At 46.5% G+C, this 14,243-nt stretch overlaps 3 protein-coding genes across 3 annotated transcripts; all 3 read left to right on the top strand.

The window, feature by feature from the left end:
- The first annotated feature begins 769 nt into the window (after positions 1–769).
- LOC104250453 (N6-adenosine-methyltransferase TMT1A) lies at positions 770–3,942 on the top strand. Its single transcript, XM_009812369.2, has 2 exons — positions 770–1,539; positions 3,194–3,942. Exons 1-2 carry the CDS (start codon positions 988–990, stop codon positions 3,428–3,430), a joined length of 789 nt encoding a protein of 262 aa, XP_009810671.2. The 5' UTR covers positions 770–987; the 3' UTR covers positions 3,431–3,942.
- Positions 3,943–5,658: 1,716 nt separating this feature from the next.
- Positions 5,659–7,608, top strand: LOC104250576 (N6-adenosine-methyltransferase TMT1A). Its single transcript, XM_009812368.2, has 2 exons — positions 5,659–6,239; positions 7,178–7,608. Exons 1-2 carry the CDS (start codon positions 5,736–5,738, stop codon positions 7,412–7,414), a joined length of 741 nt encoding a protein of 246 aa, XP_009810670.1. The 5' UTR covers positions 5,659–5,735; the 3' UTR covers positions 7,415–7,608.
- Positions 7,609–8,236: 628 nt separating this feature from the next.
- Positions 8,237–14,243, top strand: TMPRSS12 (transmembrane serine protease 12). Its single transcript, XM_059832750.1, has 5 exons — positions 8,237–8,336; positions 9,716–9,914; positions 11,425–11,696; positions 12,493–12,635; positions 14,007–14,243. Exons 1-5 carry the CDS (start codon positions 8,237–8,239, stop codon positions 14,241–14,243), a joined length of 951 nt encoding a protein of 316 aa, XP_059688733.1.

The following is a 14,243-nucleotide window of genomic DNA, read 5'->3' as shown; positions in this document are numbered from 1 at the left end:
ACAGTAAAGCTAATAAAAACTATAAACCCCCTCCTTGAGTTAAAAGGGAACAAAACTACCCAGAACTTAGGCAACAGAACTGAGATAGTTCCATAACTGTCGATCTGGACAGTAACTACCTGCGCTGTGCTGTCTCTTTAAGGAGCACACAGCTGCTCAGTACAAAAAAAAAAAAGCTTGATAAGGATACTGCCTTTTCCTTATTTCATCATTACAGCCCTCACTTCTCCCTTCACCTTCGGTGTAGTGACCTCGGAATCGCCTCATCAGTTCCTAGGCTTTGCGGACAGGGAAATGTCATACACACGCCTCCGCAAAGCACCCAGGGTGTCTCTGCTTCTGTAACAATAACCAGATGACCGCGTATCATTGCTATAACAGACACCATGCATGCCGACTGAAGCTAAACAAAGTTTAGCAGCTGGAATGACTACGTAATTTAAACAGGTTGTTAATGCGGATAGCCAGAGAGATTGCTTTAGTCTTTTAGACTTCTATATTACAGGTGCAATCCTTCAGTTACACAAGCGTACGGTGTTCTTCAGCAAGCGCTGTATTGCCTAGAAGACGAGCTAGTACCTAAACCTGCAAGTTGCTGGGGGAGGCGAGAGGTACGGTGAGTGTGCACTGCACACCGTACTGCAGCGGCTCAGGGGACGGTCAGAGGTGTGATGACGATACAGCAGGCAAAAAAATGATAAGCAAAATACTCTGGAGTTTGGAACGGTTGTTTCTCCCAGATAACAGGCTCAAAGGAGGCAGGAGCTGAGCTTTCAGATTCAAGCCAGTTAAACACTTACCCACAGGCAATAAACTCAAAGCAACTTACACCTTCATAAGGAAGTCCAGCCTTGCCCACTCACCATGTGAGGCCGGGCCACTCTCGCCTCCCCGTGCCGGTTTTCCCGGCGGCTCTGCACAACCGCAGCACCCGCAGCGCTGCCACTTTGAGAGGACGCTTGGTGCCCGGCCAGCCAGACAGGACGGATGGACAGACATACACGTCCAGTTCAGAGGTGGCCCTGGCAGCAGCCGCCTGCAGGGATGGCGCTCCTCTCCTTCCTCCGGCGATGCGTTCAGCTCCTCGTCTTGCCCATCCACATACTGGCCTGCCTGGGCTTATGGGACTCCTTCTATAAGAAAGTCTTCCCATATCTCATGGCCAAGATGGCGCCCATCTACAACCATAAGGTCTACAAGCAGAAACAAGAGCTGTTCGGCAACTTAAGAAAATCTGCAGGTCCTTCGGGCCAGCTCACGTTGCTGGAAATCGGCACGGGCACCGGCACCAATTTCCAGTTCTACCCGCCAGGCTGCCGGCTGGTGTGCACCGACCCTAACCCCAATTTCAGGAAGTTCCTCCTCAAGAGCCTCTCAGAGAACCGGCACCTTAAGCTTGAACGTTCGGTGGTTGCTTCTGGCGAGGATCTGCATCAAATACCAGACAGCAGCATGGATGTGGTGGTGTGCACCTTAGTGCTGTGCTCCGTGACCAACATGGAGAAAGTCCTGACGGAGGTTTTGCGGGTGCTCAGGCCGGTAAGCTGGGGCAGCGTGAGGGAGATCAGGGATGCCAATTTGTGTCATGATAAGCCAAGATGTGTGTACTGACCTACATTTAGGATAAATGCATTCACCTGCACCAGGCCAGGAAAGAGTTTACAATCAATTATCATACCCACTTAGCCACTCACGAGTAATTTTCTTTTGCGCTGCTTCACCTGCAGATGAAAGAACCAGCTCAGCCTGCTTCTCCTCTCCCTCCTCAGCACGCCGGGCACGCAGGTCTGGAGTACCTGCACAGTGGTGCCGATTGCCCAGGGCAAATGAGAGACACGGCTGCTCAATCCCAGCAGCCTGGCTCCTGCACTTGCAGCTGGGCAACCTGCAAAAACTCCAAAGCTGTTTTGGAAAGAAAAGAAGAAAAAAAAAAAATCAACAACCCCAAAACCAACCCAGGAGGTGCTAGGAGGAGGAGGAGCAGCAGAGCAGTACTGGACACACAGGATTACTGCAGTACGATGGTGGAATATGGGGAGGGAAGCAGGAAGGGATGTACATTGTAACACCGGTAAATGATTAACAACAATTTCAGTTCATAGTTGCCATGTGTATTCTCTAGCCATTCTGTCTCTTATCTTTAAAACTTGTCCACCTAAAGCAGGTATTTTCGTTATAATCTAAGGTGACACTTGTAAAATGTCACATTCACATACCACTCTTCCAATACTTTTTTTCTCCAGTTAGAGTAACTGGGGAAGAGTTTAAATTAAACTTAACACAAATCCTATCCACACCAGTGAGCTAAATCTGTGTAACTGGTCAGAGCCTCCATGTGTAAATGAGACTTCAGCCCTGCGTGTAGCTGAAAACCTAATTAATTCCTCAAGGCTATCTTGTACACTCTTATAACGCAAAACCAGGGAAGAGGGAATAAGATCATACCCAACATGCTCCATTAAGAAGAGGAAAGGCAACATCAGCTCCGACCCCTTGACTTCTCTCTTTGGCTCCACTGAACAAGTTTTGCAGGAAAGGTTTGCTCACAATACTAGATTTGCTTTTTATCTGTTATTTATAAACACAGAAAGACATTGAACAGATGTGGTCAAAGACACAATTAAACGTTGATAGGGTTCACAAGACGGATGATGACAAAACTTACGCACTACGTATACTGACTGTAGCCTGGGACGCTAGATTTCTGCTTGCTAAAGCTATCTCATGTTTTATAAACACTAAGAAATAAACTCTTTTCCTTGCTGGTATGTAGGGTAAGCAAATTCTTTATTCATGTTTCTCAGACAAGAAAAACTGAAACGCAAGGAAGGTAAAGTGGTTTGTCCAAGATCATCCAAGGCAGAGACAAAAACCCGGTGGCAGCAGTTCCTGCCATCAGACTGTACTGCCTCTTGCACAATCCTAAGCTGCACCTATCAGTAAATGTGTCGTCATCCAGTAATAACCACCACCTTCCACGAAAACCAAATAGGAGGCACTTTTAGAGGCTTCACAGCTCAAAACAAACAGGACTCTAGCACGCATAACATCCAGGAAAGGAAGCTGGTCTTCAGAGAGGTGATAAAAGGCAGCGTGTTGACCAATATGCAAAAGAGAAAATTCTGCATACAGAGGTGAACAGCCCTAAGTCCTTTTGAGTATTTATTTTTTTTTTCATGGCACTGTTTTCCAGGGTGGAGCCTTCTACTTCTTGGAGCATGTGGCTGCAGATCATTCCAGCTGGACCTACTTTTGGCAAAAGGTCTGTGACCCAGCCTGGAAGTATTTTGGAGATGGATGTTCCTTGAGCAGAGAGACACAGAAGGAGCTGGAGAAAACTAATTTCTCAGAACTGAATTTGAGGCGCATTCATGTCACACCTTACTGGATGCCTACTAGTCCTCATATCATTGGGTATGCAGTAAAATAAATGACCATGAGCACGGCGGGACACAGGACCTCCCTTCAGTCCTCTGTTCATGCTTTATAGAAGGTTTTTCACCCTTACGGTCAGCCCATATACAGCAGCTGGCTACCCAGAATAAGAGTGTGGAAAACTTCCTGAGCATCCATAGCTCATTCAAACTGGGAATCACATTCTTTGATTTGTTAGATAGGTTTTTCTGGATACAGCTCTGAAATAGAGCTGCTGCCCAGGGACCCAGCAAACGGGAAAGAAGTCTAGACAACATGTTTCAGGCCAATACAAAATAAAGGAGGAGTCAGCACCTTAGAGAGCTGAGAAGGGGGAGACGGAGGAAAGGGAACAGAAGATACACTCAAGCAAGTACAGAGGGCTAACATTTTCCTAAGGGCAGAGAATAATGCCCAACCTCTAACATTTCCAATACAGGACACATGCATAATAGATACAGCATCACTACGAGCATTTTCATTTCAGTCTTCCCATTATGAAACATATTTACGAGCAGGCGTTCGTTCGCTCGTGCCAGTACAGTCCTCCCTGACAGGACTTGGGTTTATTCAGGGAAGTGCTCATTACACCACCAGTTCCCTAGGCACAGTTCTCACCGGCCATGAGGTGCTAATGCTATAGGCGCAGATTTAACTTGGAACAGCCACCTACAAAGCAAAAAATGGAACTTCTCTGTACACTGGGAGAAAATGGGTATTTGTTAAATCAGATGGCAGAAATCTCATCTCCACTGTAAAATGCTGTTACTAGATCAGCCACGTCCTCAGAGCCTTTTTGTCGTGCTCTACCAACATGTTTTACCTGTGCTTAAACTCTTCGTTTTCTACTCTCCCTCCAATCTAGACCACACCTTAAAGAGCTCTCTTTTAAAAGCCAGGAGTTTCATTAGAAATGTTTCCCAGCTAAACTCCCCAAGGACACCAAGAGAAGGTGCTGCTCTCTTGGCCACTGTTTAACCTTTTCTATGATTTCCCACAGTATAGCAGCAAGGAATTAAAACCTGGTACAGATTGTAGGAAAATAATGCATTAGTGTCTCTTTTGTGCTCCATACACATCCAACTAGTCTACACAGAAAGTCATTCCCACTGTTCAAATTTGTTTCTCTAATGTAGTTGCCACACAGTGGAGGTATGAAGGTATGACAACAGAGTTCGTTAATAAAGCAGTCTAGTAACGATGCCGCCGCGTGCTGGATTTTATGTTTGCTTTATTACCACTAGAGGGAGGAGGTAACTCATCGGACAACGGGATTACCTATCACCCAACAGAAAAACCAAATTCTCCAATGCAATTCACTATAGAACTGCCTTTATTAGGGACCTGAAGGCCTCTCCTTGCCCGGTACCAGGCTCACCTGGAGCAGAGCAATTAAATGCCACTGGCTAATCTACACTGCTGCCAAGTCCTCTGAAAAAGCGCTGGCCACTGCAAAGCTGAAAAAGGTTTACAGAATGCATTTAGCATAGAACGGACCATTCATTGTTGACTCAAGCTTATAAAGTTAATAAACCCAAGCCATATGATTTCCAGAGGTCCCTTCCAACCCCTATCATTCTGTGATTCTGTGATATACTGTATGCAGTGACTCCTGAATTAATAAATTGTTTTATCTCTGTTCCATGATTCCCATCAAAGGTCTGAAAGATAACTAAGAAAAGCAAGCTCATTCGCTGCAAAGGAGCCCATATGCGCAAACCAAAATATTTAGGTGTCCACAAAGTGGAAAGACTGGAAACGGCTGTTGTAGAGAGAGCGCGAAGCAAGTAGCTGACTAGCTCATCCAGCTACTTAACAATGGGGTTGTAAATTAACTCTTAAACAAATGAGTTTTAACTGAAACATTAATCAAACTCCTAATGAAACGCCTACAGCAAAGCCAGAGTTCAGATTAATTCCCTTCAGCTCACTAAAGGCAACATACGGTTGCTTTAAGAGATATGACCTGTAACCTGAAACAGCTGAATACCAAATTAGGGCATCTTAGGATATTTTGCCAGCAGTTACATACAAAGTTGCACTGCCCAGTTTATCCCAGTTACGTAACAGACTGGCAACTCCTTTCCTGCCAGAGCTGGGACGCTACGGTAACTGTTTGGTATGCAGTCCTCCTCTTCCTCGCCTGTGACCGGACTTAAAATCAGCTTTAGAGAAAAGTCTACCAGATCCATCCAAGGAGCTGAATATACTTCAAGAGGAACACGGCAAGTACATGAACGCAGCTCGGTCTGAATTTCAAGGGCTCTAATACACCGAAGAACGAGTTTTGCTCGGTACGGATCCTCTGCCGCACGCTGGAAATGACAGAGGCCAGCATTCTCTTCCTCCGTGCCTGCCTCGCGCTGCTTGCCATGCCCATCTACCTGCTATCGTTCCTGGGCATATGGGAGCCCTTCTGTAGGAAGATATTTTTCCCGTTCTTCTTAGAGAAGCTTTCTGCCATTCACGAGAAAAAAACAAAGAAGCAGAAGCAGGAGCTATTTCGTAATCTACCTGACTTCACAAGCCCCTCAGGAGAGCTGAAGCTGCTGGAGATCGGGACCGGCTGTGGTGCTAACTTCCAGTTCTACCCACCAGGCTGCAAAGTCACGTGCAGCGACATAAACCCCCACTTCCAGCAAGGCCTTTTGAGAAGCATGAACAAGAACCAGCACATCCAGTACGAGAGTTTCCTAGTAGCTGCAGGAGAAGACCTGCACCAGGTGCCCAGCGGTTCCGTGGACGCCGTCATCTGCACCTTGGTCCTCTGCTCCGTGCAGAGCGTGAACGGCACCCTGAAGGAGGTCCTGCGAGTGCTCAGACCAGTGAGTATCTGAATAGGAAGTTCTATTATTACCTTTATCATCTATTCCAGAGGCACTGCACCAAAAGAAAAGAAAAAAAAAGACAAAAAATGTTGTTCTTGAGCTTACAAACCAGACCCAGTTTATTTCCCTGCAACCACTCTGCGCTGCTAAATGGCACAAAGCAGTAGCAACATACTGGTCAGTCTGTCCTATTCTTAAAAGTCAAACCCTAAAAATAACATAGTCTGGTAACGAGAACTGCCACTAATTTTGTAAGTAATTACAGTACGTCGTTTAAAGCAGAACTGGTTCCTGTGGTGGAGTCCCTCCCCACGCACACCGGATTTTCTTTCGGTGAGAAGCCCTCTGATCAAGACTGAAAGTCTGCATTTTAAATAAGCTGCTCTAGCCTCTTAGAAGTGGGGCTGATCTACCTGTATGACTAAACCAGTCTAATTAAATGCTTTCATTCCCTGTAGTATAGTAATCAAGCTAAAGAGTAAAAAAAGCTGTTTTGTTAAGGTATTTTTGCAATAGACTTTCAGCTTTTAAAATGGCATTTTCAAGACAATCCTCTGGGTTGTCAAAAACTGATGAGTTTGAATAGGATTTATACATTTCTCTTAGTTTCCTTAGAAAAAAATGACATGCTAGCAACCGTAATTGAAACAAAAAGACAACAAACTATTGCTATAATAAAAGAGGGATCAAATAAGTACATCCTTTGTGCTTTTAGAATAGGCATTTTGAATCTGCAAGTTTCCCGCTGACATTAATTCCAAGTGACGCCACGAAAGCAGAAAGTGGGCAGGGAAGGGGTGGCAGAGTACCGATGAGCGAGCAAACCAAGCGGCACGCGCACCGGTCTCTATCTGAGAGGAGGTGGGATGGAGGGAGACGTTTGCCGTAACCCCAGCGCCTGCCGTGGCTCTGTGAGACGACTTTGTTTTCCCCAGGGAGGCGCCTTCTATTTCTTAGAGCACGTGGCCGCTGATCGTTCCAGCTGGAAGTATTTTTGGCAGCAGATCTGCTATCCCACTTGGAAACTCGTCTTTGCTGGATGCTGCCTAACGAGAGAGATATGGAAGAATCTCGAAGAGGCCAACTTCTCGCAGCTGAACTTGCAACACATCAGCGTAGCGCTGCCCTGGACGCCCATTCAGCCTCACATCATCGGGTACGCCGTGAAGTAACTCGCACCGCCGCACCGGGCCTTCTCCCCTGCCCCCACAGAAATTCCTTGGCATAATCAACGCCAACGCATAAACCAACGCATAAACGCGGCATAGGCTAATCCAGACATCCGACTCCAGGTAGCGCGGTGAAGGACTTTAATTAAGTTTCTGATTCAAGCATCGAATGAGGAGAGAGGGTCGGTTTTCTAACATCTCTGAGGCCCTCGTGCTGCGGACCGTGCCTCGCCGGACCCCAGCGCAGCCCAGGAGGCTGCGGGAGAACGCACAACAGCCCGGCACGCAGAAAAAAAGACGGATTAACTGCGGAGACCTCCTGCCTACGTCTGGTTAACTCTGGGGAGGGATTCCTTCAGGTGTTCCCCACGCCGGGAAGCGGCCGGCGGGCCCGGGCTCGGCGAGGCAGAGGGCTCAACCCGCTCCCCGTGCTCCGTCAGGTCCCGGCCTCGCGGAAGGCGCAGTCGGATGCAAACCCTTAACCCCAGCTTTCGCTCAGCTGCAAATGCTCGTTTACGAGCAGGGGGTGCGGGCAGGCGCACACCCTGTCCCCCCCCGAACGCTTACCCAGAGCCTCTCGGTCTGATCGGTTCTGACGGTTTCCTAACGATCGATTCTGCCCCATCACCCTGCGCGGTAACGGGTTCTAACGCTGTTCGCCGCCGGGCGCATTAAAAGACTCGTGTTTAACGTTACGCGCTCGGGAAGTTTCTCTGAGAGGCGCCGCGGCTCCGTCAGGCGGCGCCGCCACCGCCTCAGCGGCCCTTCGCGGCGCCCGCGCGCGCCGGCCCGGCCCCGCCGCCATTTTGTCGCCCTCGACGGAGGATGCGGCGGGGCCGGGCCGCTGCCGCCCTGCTGCTGCTGCTGCTGCCGCTCCTGGCGGGTGCCCTGCCCGGGCCGGCGGCCCCGCCGGCTCCCACCGAGGGTACGGTGGCTGTACCGGAGCAGCGGGTGTGGGAAGGGCCGGGGCGGGCAGTTGAAGGGCCTGAGAGGGCAGGCGGGGAGGAGGGGAAGGGGGACGGGCTGTGGTGTCCCCACAGCCGCGCGGGGAGGCTTCACCTACACCTAAATCTGGTGAATTCATGAAGCAGCAGCGGCGGGAACCCGCTTACCCTTAACGTACACAATAAATCCATACACAAAAAAGACGTATGTAACCAGATGAAATCCACACATTCCACACAACCGAAGAAAACAGCCCTGGGGTCTCCAGAAGCCGGGCCCCAGCAGCAAACATCAAAAAACCCCCAGGAAGCAACACCGTAGCTTAAAAAAACCCCAACCTGTGATAAATGACTCAACCCCAAATAGGATTGCAATCAAAGTTTACAATTTATTAAACGAATAAAGGCAAGCAAACAGCGCTGGGTGCGCCGGGAGTCTCTGCTCCACCAAGACGCACACCGTACAGTTCTTGTTTTCGGTTTATATTTCTCTTGCTGCTACATATTCATAGGAAAGGTTGGTCTTTGTAAATGAATTAGGTGTCATCCCCCCCCATATGTGACGTGTAGCATGATTTGGGTGGAGAGACGAGTGCTATAGTCATATATGTTTAGCATGACCTCTATAATCTTCATTAGCATATGCAGGGCTGTGAGTTGTAATATGCATTTCACAGGTAATGAAGCAAAGGTCAGTTATCGGACACGAAGCCTTTTCGAAGAACAAAGGACCTCTCACATTCCTGTTATTTTACTGTCTTTGCTGACCATAAGCAGGGCTATCCTGCCTCCACAGGGCCCCCTCCTTATCTGCACCCTGTGTTAGCCGGGTGAGTCTCCACTCCCCCGGGTCGCACAAGAGATAGCAAGGGCAGTCTTAACAGCTCTTTGTGCACAGGAATCCCACCTCATTATCCAAACTCCACATTATCCACCCCGTGACTATAGTCACTCGGATCGAAATCCAAATCACACTCGCATAAAAACGCTTTTGGGGGTATCCCTCACATTAGACTTCTTTTGCTTAATACTATGCGGTTAGCAACAAAACCAGTTTTGGAATATTTGTCAGGCAACCCTTGCAAGATACAAGAACTATATACATTAACCACTCTGTGTTTCTTAGGCTTATGGGAACTATATACATTAACCACTCTGTGTCTCTTAGGCTTATGGTTAACAAGGGTATGTAGGACAGAAAGTCACATTTCATCATGCGGCCCTAGCATTGTTCCATATCGACACGAATCAGATGAACACATTTCACACAACCCAACCCAAACCCAAACCTCCCAAATGCTGCCAGTGCACCAAAAGCTCTATTTTCCAGTTTGAACGATATAACCATTCTGTTTTGCAGAGTGCGGACGACGGCCGCTCTTAGACAGCGCCTCAGGATCCCGGGTTGTAGGTGGCCGCGACGCTCAAAGCGGAGCGTGGCCGTGGGCGGTCAGCCTCCAGATTCGCCACGCCGGCGTACAATTCGCACACGTTTGTGGGGGAGTCTTAGTTAATGAGAAGTCAGTACTCACGGCGGGCCACTGCGTTACGGGAAGGAAGTATGTATTCACGCTAATACCTCTTTTTATTAAGGGTGAGAGAGCGTGGTAGATCAGCAAAGCGTCACCTGCGGCATCTGAACAAAAGGCAGATCAATGGGACGTACAGGGACCGAGCTCTCGGTGGGCAGAACCAGTGTGCAGACCCAAACCACGCAGCTCCGGTTGACTGGCACGGCCCGGAGCGGCGGGTCGTGGCGCTAAGGACCAAGGACTGTCCCCTTTGTCACCTTTGCTGAAATGGCTGTGTGTGGTGATGGCCGCCAGCCCAGGATGCAAAGTTACTTCTTTAGAAGTCAACATCAGGAAGTCTTGGATGCGTACTTCTGGCTTGGCCCAAACAACCTTCGCTATTTTTAATAAGGGTCGTTTGTTTTTCATCTTGGTAATATTTTTGTTAGGTTGGGGGCTATTTTTTTCACAGAGCTCTGATTTTTCTGATTAATAGATTTTTCTAAACTAGTAAAGCTCACTGCAAAAAGAAAATGTTGCAATATTAAGATTAGAAACATTATGATTCATTAAACAATTCATTAGTTCTAACACTTTCCATTTTTCCCTGTTAAACAGAACCAACAATTTGGCACTTAACTACTTTTTGGGACAATATGGTAAAAACACTCCTTACAACAGGCCTTTTAGTTGTACTTACAGCAATTCTGCTGCATTTCAGCTCTCTGAGCACTGTTACCTTTTCTCTAGTCTTTACCATAGTTGCAAAATCTGCACGCTAGTTCATGGAAGTTCATATTGACTGTGCTGACATAACCATGACCTGAGGGAAACTGCACTGTAAAAATCTCCGAACTTTGGAATTTTATAATTTATCAGGACTTTGATAGATCAGCTCCTTGTTTCTTTAAATGCACTTTTACAAACATTAATTTAGAGAGGCATTATATCACAAATAATCAATTTAATTTTTATCTTACATTCTGGAGAATTTTGGAGGTTAATCTGAATTTTACAGCCTGCCCTTTGCTCATAACAGGTCAAATTCAATTCTTGCTTAATATCAGTGAAGATCTTTTTTCAACATACTCAAATAGAAATTAGGTCTGAATGACTCCGGCCCTATTTCTAAATTTAATAGTAAGTTGATATTCATTATTTGTAACTTCTAGTTAATGTGTTTCCCAAATCTAGGTAAATGCACAGCCTTTATAAGCATTGTGGGTATAAGACTACTTCCTTTCTGCAAAATAAATCCATGTCTTTATCTTTTTCAAAAGAATATCTCCCGGGTGGCCTCTGCTGAGATGAGGTGGGAAGCAAAATCTGAGTATCGGCTTAAATCACTCATCGGAATTTGCCTTAACAGCCATAACCAGCATTAGGCAGACAAAATGGTAGTTAGCCAAATTTGTTCCAGGAAATATTTACTACAGAATTTTCACTGTATATTCCTAAAGGTGCATAAGCCAACAGTAAAACAATCGGGTAAAACAATGCCATCAAGAAATGTATTTACTTCAACACAATTGTAAGAAACACATGAATTCTCTCTTAGGGACCCATATTCCTGGAGAGCTGTTCTGGGTGTGCATAACCTTCGGAAACATGGCGAACACGCAGCAAAAAGAACTATCAGAAGCATCGCTGTGCACCCGGAATTCCAGAGAGAAACATTTGAGAATGATATTGCGTTATTTGAACTTAATTCCGCAGTACGCTACAGTGACTACATTCAGCCCATCTGCCTACCTCCTGCACACCTTCACCCGCACCTCGACAATGCAACAGAATGCTTTATTAGTGGTTGGGGGCGTACAGCTGAAAAAGGTAAGAATTTGCTTGCGTTGTCGATCAAACTACATAACCAACATTGGGTTCCAGTCCCTCAAGCTCACTGAGAGTGAACTGAATTTGTTCAGGTTATAGTCTCATCACAGAACATCATTAAATCTTTCTGCGATTGAATATCTGCTTTCAGTGTCTTTTCCACTGAAAGCAGATTAGATCTACACAGATGTAACCAAAGGCATACATTTTCTAGTCTTTCTCCCAAGTACAACATGAAAAAAACAAAAATAAACTAGCCTGACTTTCAGATTCATGGCACAGTTACTCAATGTTGTCTGCTAGAAATAGCTTTTTTATTGAAAAACCACAGTTGTGATACCATGCATTGTGAACTGAGGGGTCCCCATCTATTTTACAAACGGCTGCACTCTCTCAAATTCTCCCTGTGATCACAATGAGCACAAAGTTGGTGTGATGTCAGCTGGCGGTGCGCATCTTTCTTGTGTGGAAATTTCAAGGACAGCTGGGGATCACATGCGCTTCTTCGCTAAGCCACCTCTGACGCTTCGAGTAAGGCTAGTGAGCAGTATTGTTGTCATTGATGTTTCTTCAGAATAAGAATTGCAAAAACGACATCAAATCCAAGTCTGCAAATCCTTAACCCATTTAAGTTTAAATCTGTTAGAAGTAGGCTCAAGCTCTGTATTACGTACATGTCTAAACACGTATAGAAACATGCTTAAGCTAGCCAAACAGGGAAAAAAGAGTACAGTAGGAATTGCTACACACAGCAGCGTGAATATTTTACCTTTCTATATGCTGTCTTCCATTAAAGGTAAAACTTCGGCTGTGTTAAAAGAGGCACGAGTGGAAATCATTCCTTCTAGCGTCTGCAACAGCTCTGATGCATACGGAGGTCTGGTTAACCACAACATGATTTGTGCTGGCTCCCGATCAGGAGGCATCGATACCTGTCAGGTAAGAACGAACACCGTGCCAGAGTCTCGGGGGCATCACGACGACCAGCAGTTGTAGCGTAATGAATTAAGATGGCACAAATACTAAAAAGAATACAGGTCAAACTGCAAAAGAAGCACCGTAAGTAGAGAGAGAGGTGAGGTGGTGATTCTGAAGAAAAAACACCTCTCAAAACCACACCGAGTTCAGTGATACTCAGAAGACGACGGAGTAAGTGAAAGGAGAAAAGACCACAAACATATTTATACAGCACTTGCCACAAAGAGGTCAATAAATGATACTACGTTACACAAACATACCTATGGATACACACACGCGTACCACTGTACGTATGTAGGGTGTGTGAAGCACCCACGTATGGTTACACACATGTACCACTGTACGTATGTAGGGTGTATGAAGCACCCACATATGGATACACACATGTACCACTGTACGTACGTAGTGTGTGAAGCACACATGTATGGATACACACATGTGCCACTGTATGTATGTAGTGTGTGAAGCACACATGTATGGATACACAGATGTACCACTGTACGTGTGTAGTGTGTGAAGCACACGTGTATAGATACACACATGTATCACTGTACGTAGGTAGTGTGTGAAGAACACATGTATGGATACACACATGTATCACTGTACGTAGGTAGTGTGTGAAGCACACATGTATGGATACACACACGTACCGCTGTATGTACATAGTGTGTGTAGCACACGAGCATCTTGCCCGGGTTTGTGCCTCGGAAAGAGCAGCAGCGTTGCAAAGCGACGCAGTTCAGTGTCAGGGCAAGATTTTGATTAAACGCTGAGCAATCAGCGTCTCTTTCTCTGAAGGAACAGTCCGGGTCCAAAGCCCTCGCAGGCAAAGCTGGGGCACCGGTTGTGATATGGAGACAGTTGTAATTAAAAGCCATAACGTATTTGTAAGTACGTTGTCTGATATACTTCCTGCTTTCCTCAGCAGTTTTCCTTTCAGTAGGGGATCTGGCAAAGGCTCAGGTTGTGTATTCATTACCGTTTCTTGGTACTGACACGTTGCATGGACAGTATCTTCTTGTGTTAACTGAGGAGTGAGAAAGCCTGGGGAGAGAGGCCTTGGGATGAAAAGGTGCGGAAAGAAAAACAGCAACAGAGCTGTAGCTGAAGGCACTGAAACTGATGCAGGCATGGAATTCTAGTTAAGGTAGTGTCACCCAACTTTACCTTCATTTGCCTGTGTACACAGCTATTACTGTCATTGTTACTGTCCAGTTAACTCAGCCGATGAAAAAACGTTAAACAAAAAAGCAGATGCGTTACTGACTTAATTCTACGTTGTTTCCTGGAAGGGAATACATGTTACTAGTTTTTTGTATCATTCATTTATAGGGAGATAGCGGTGGACCACTAGCATGCCATCACCCTGGCACTGACAAGTACTACCTGATAGGGATCACCAGTTTCGGAGTTGGCTGTGGCCGACCAAAATTTCCCGGGCTCTACGTCCGTTTGTCTCAGTACAGGGGATGGATAAAATCTGCACTTCTGTTGAGTAACAGGGCTGCGAATCGCCTGAGCATTACCCTCACCATCGCTCTGACTGCGACACGGGCGGTACTCGCGTAG

This window comes from Gavia stellata, chromosome 36 (assembly GCF_030936135.1).
Source record: "Gavia stellata isolate bGavSte3 chromosome 36, bGavSte3.hap2, whole genome shotgun sequence".
Classification (NCBI taxonomy): domain Eukaryota; kingdom Metazoa; phylum Chordata; class Aves; order Gaviiformes; family Gaviidae; genus Gavia; species Gavia stellata.
This window is presented reverse-complemented; position numbering and strand designations above follow the sequence as displayed.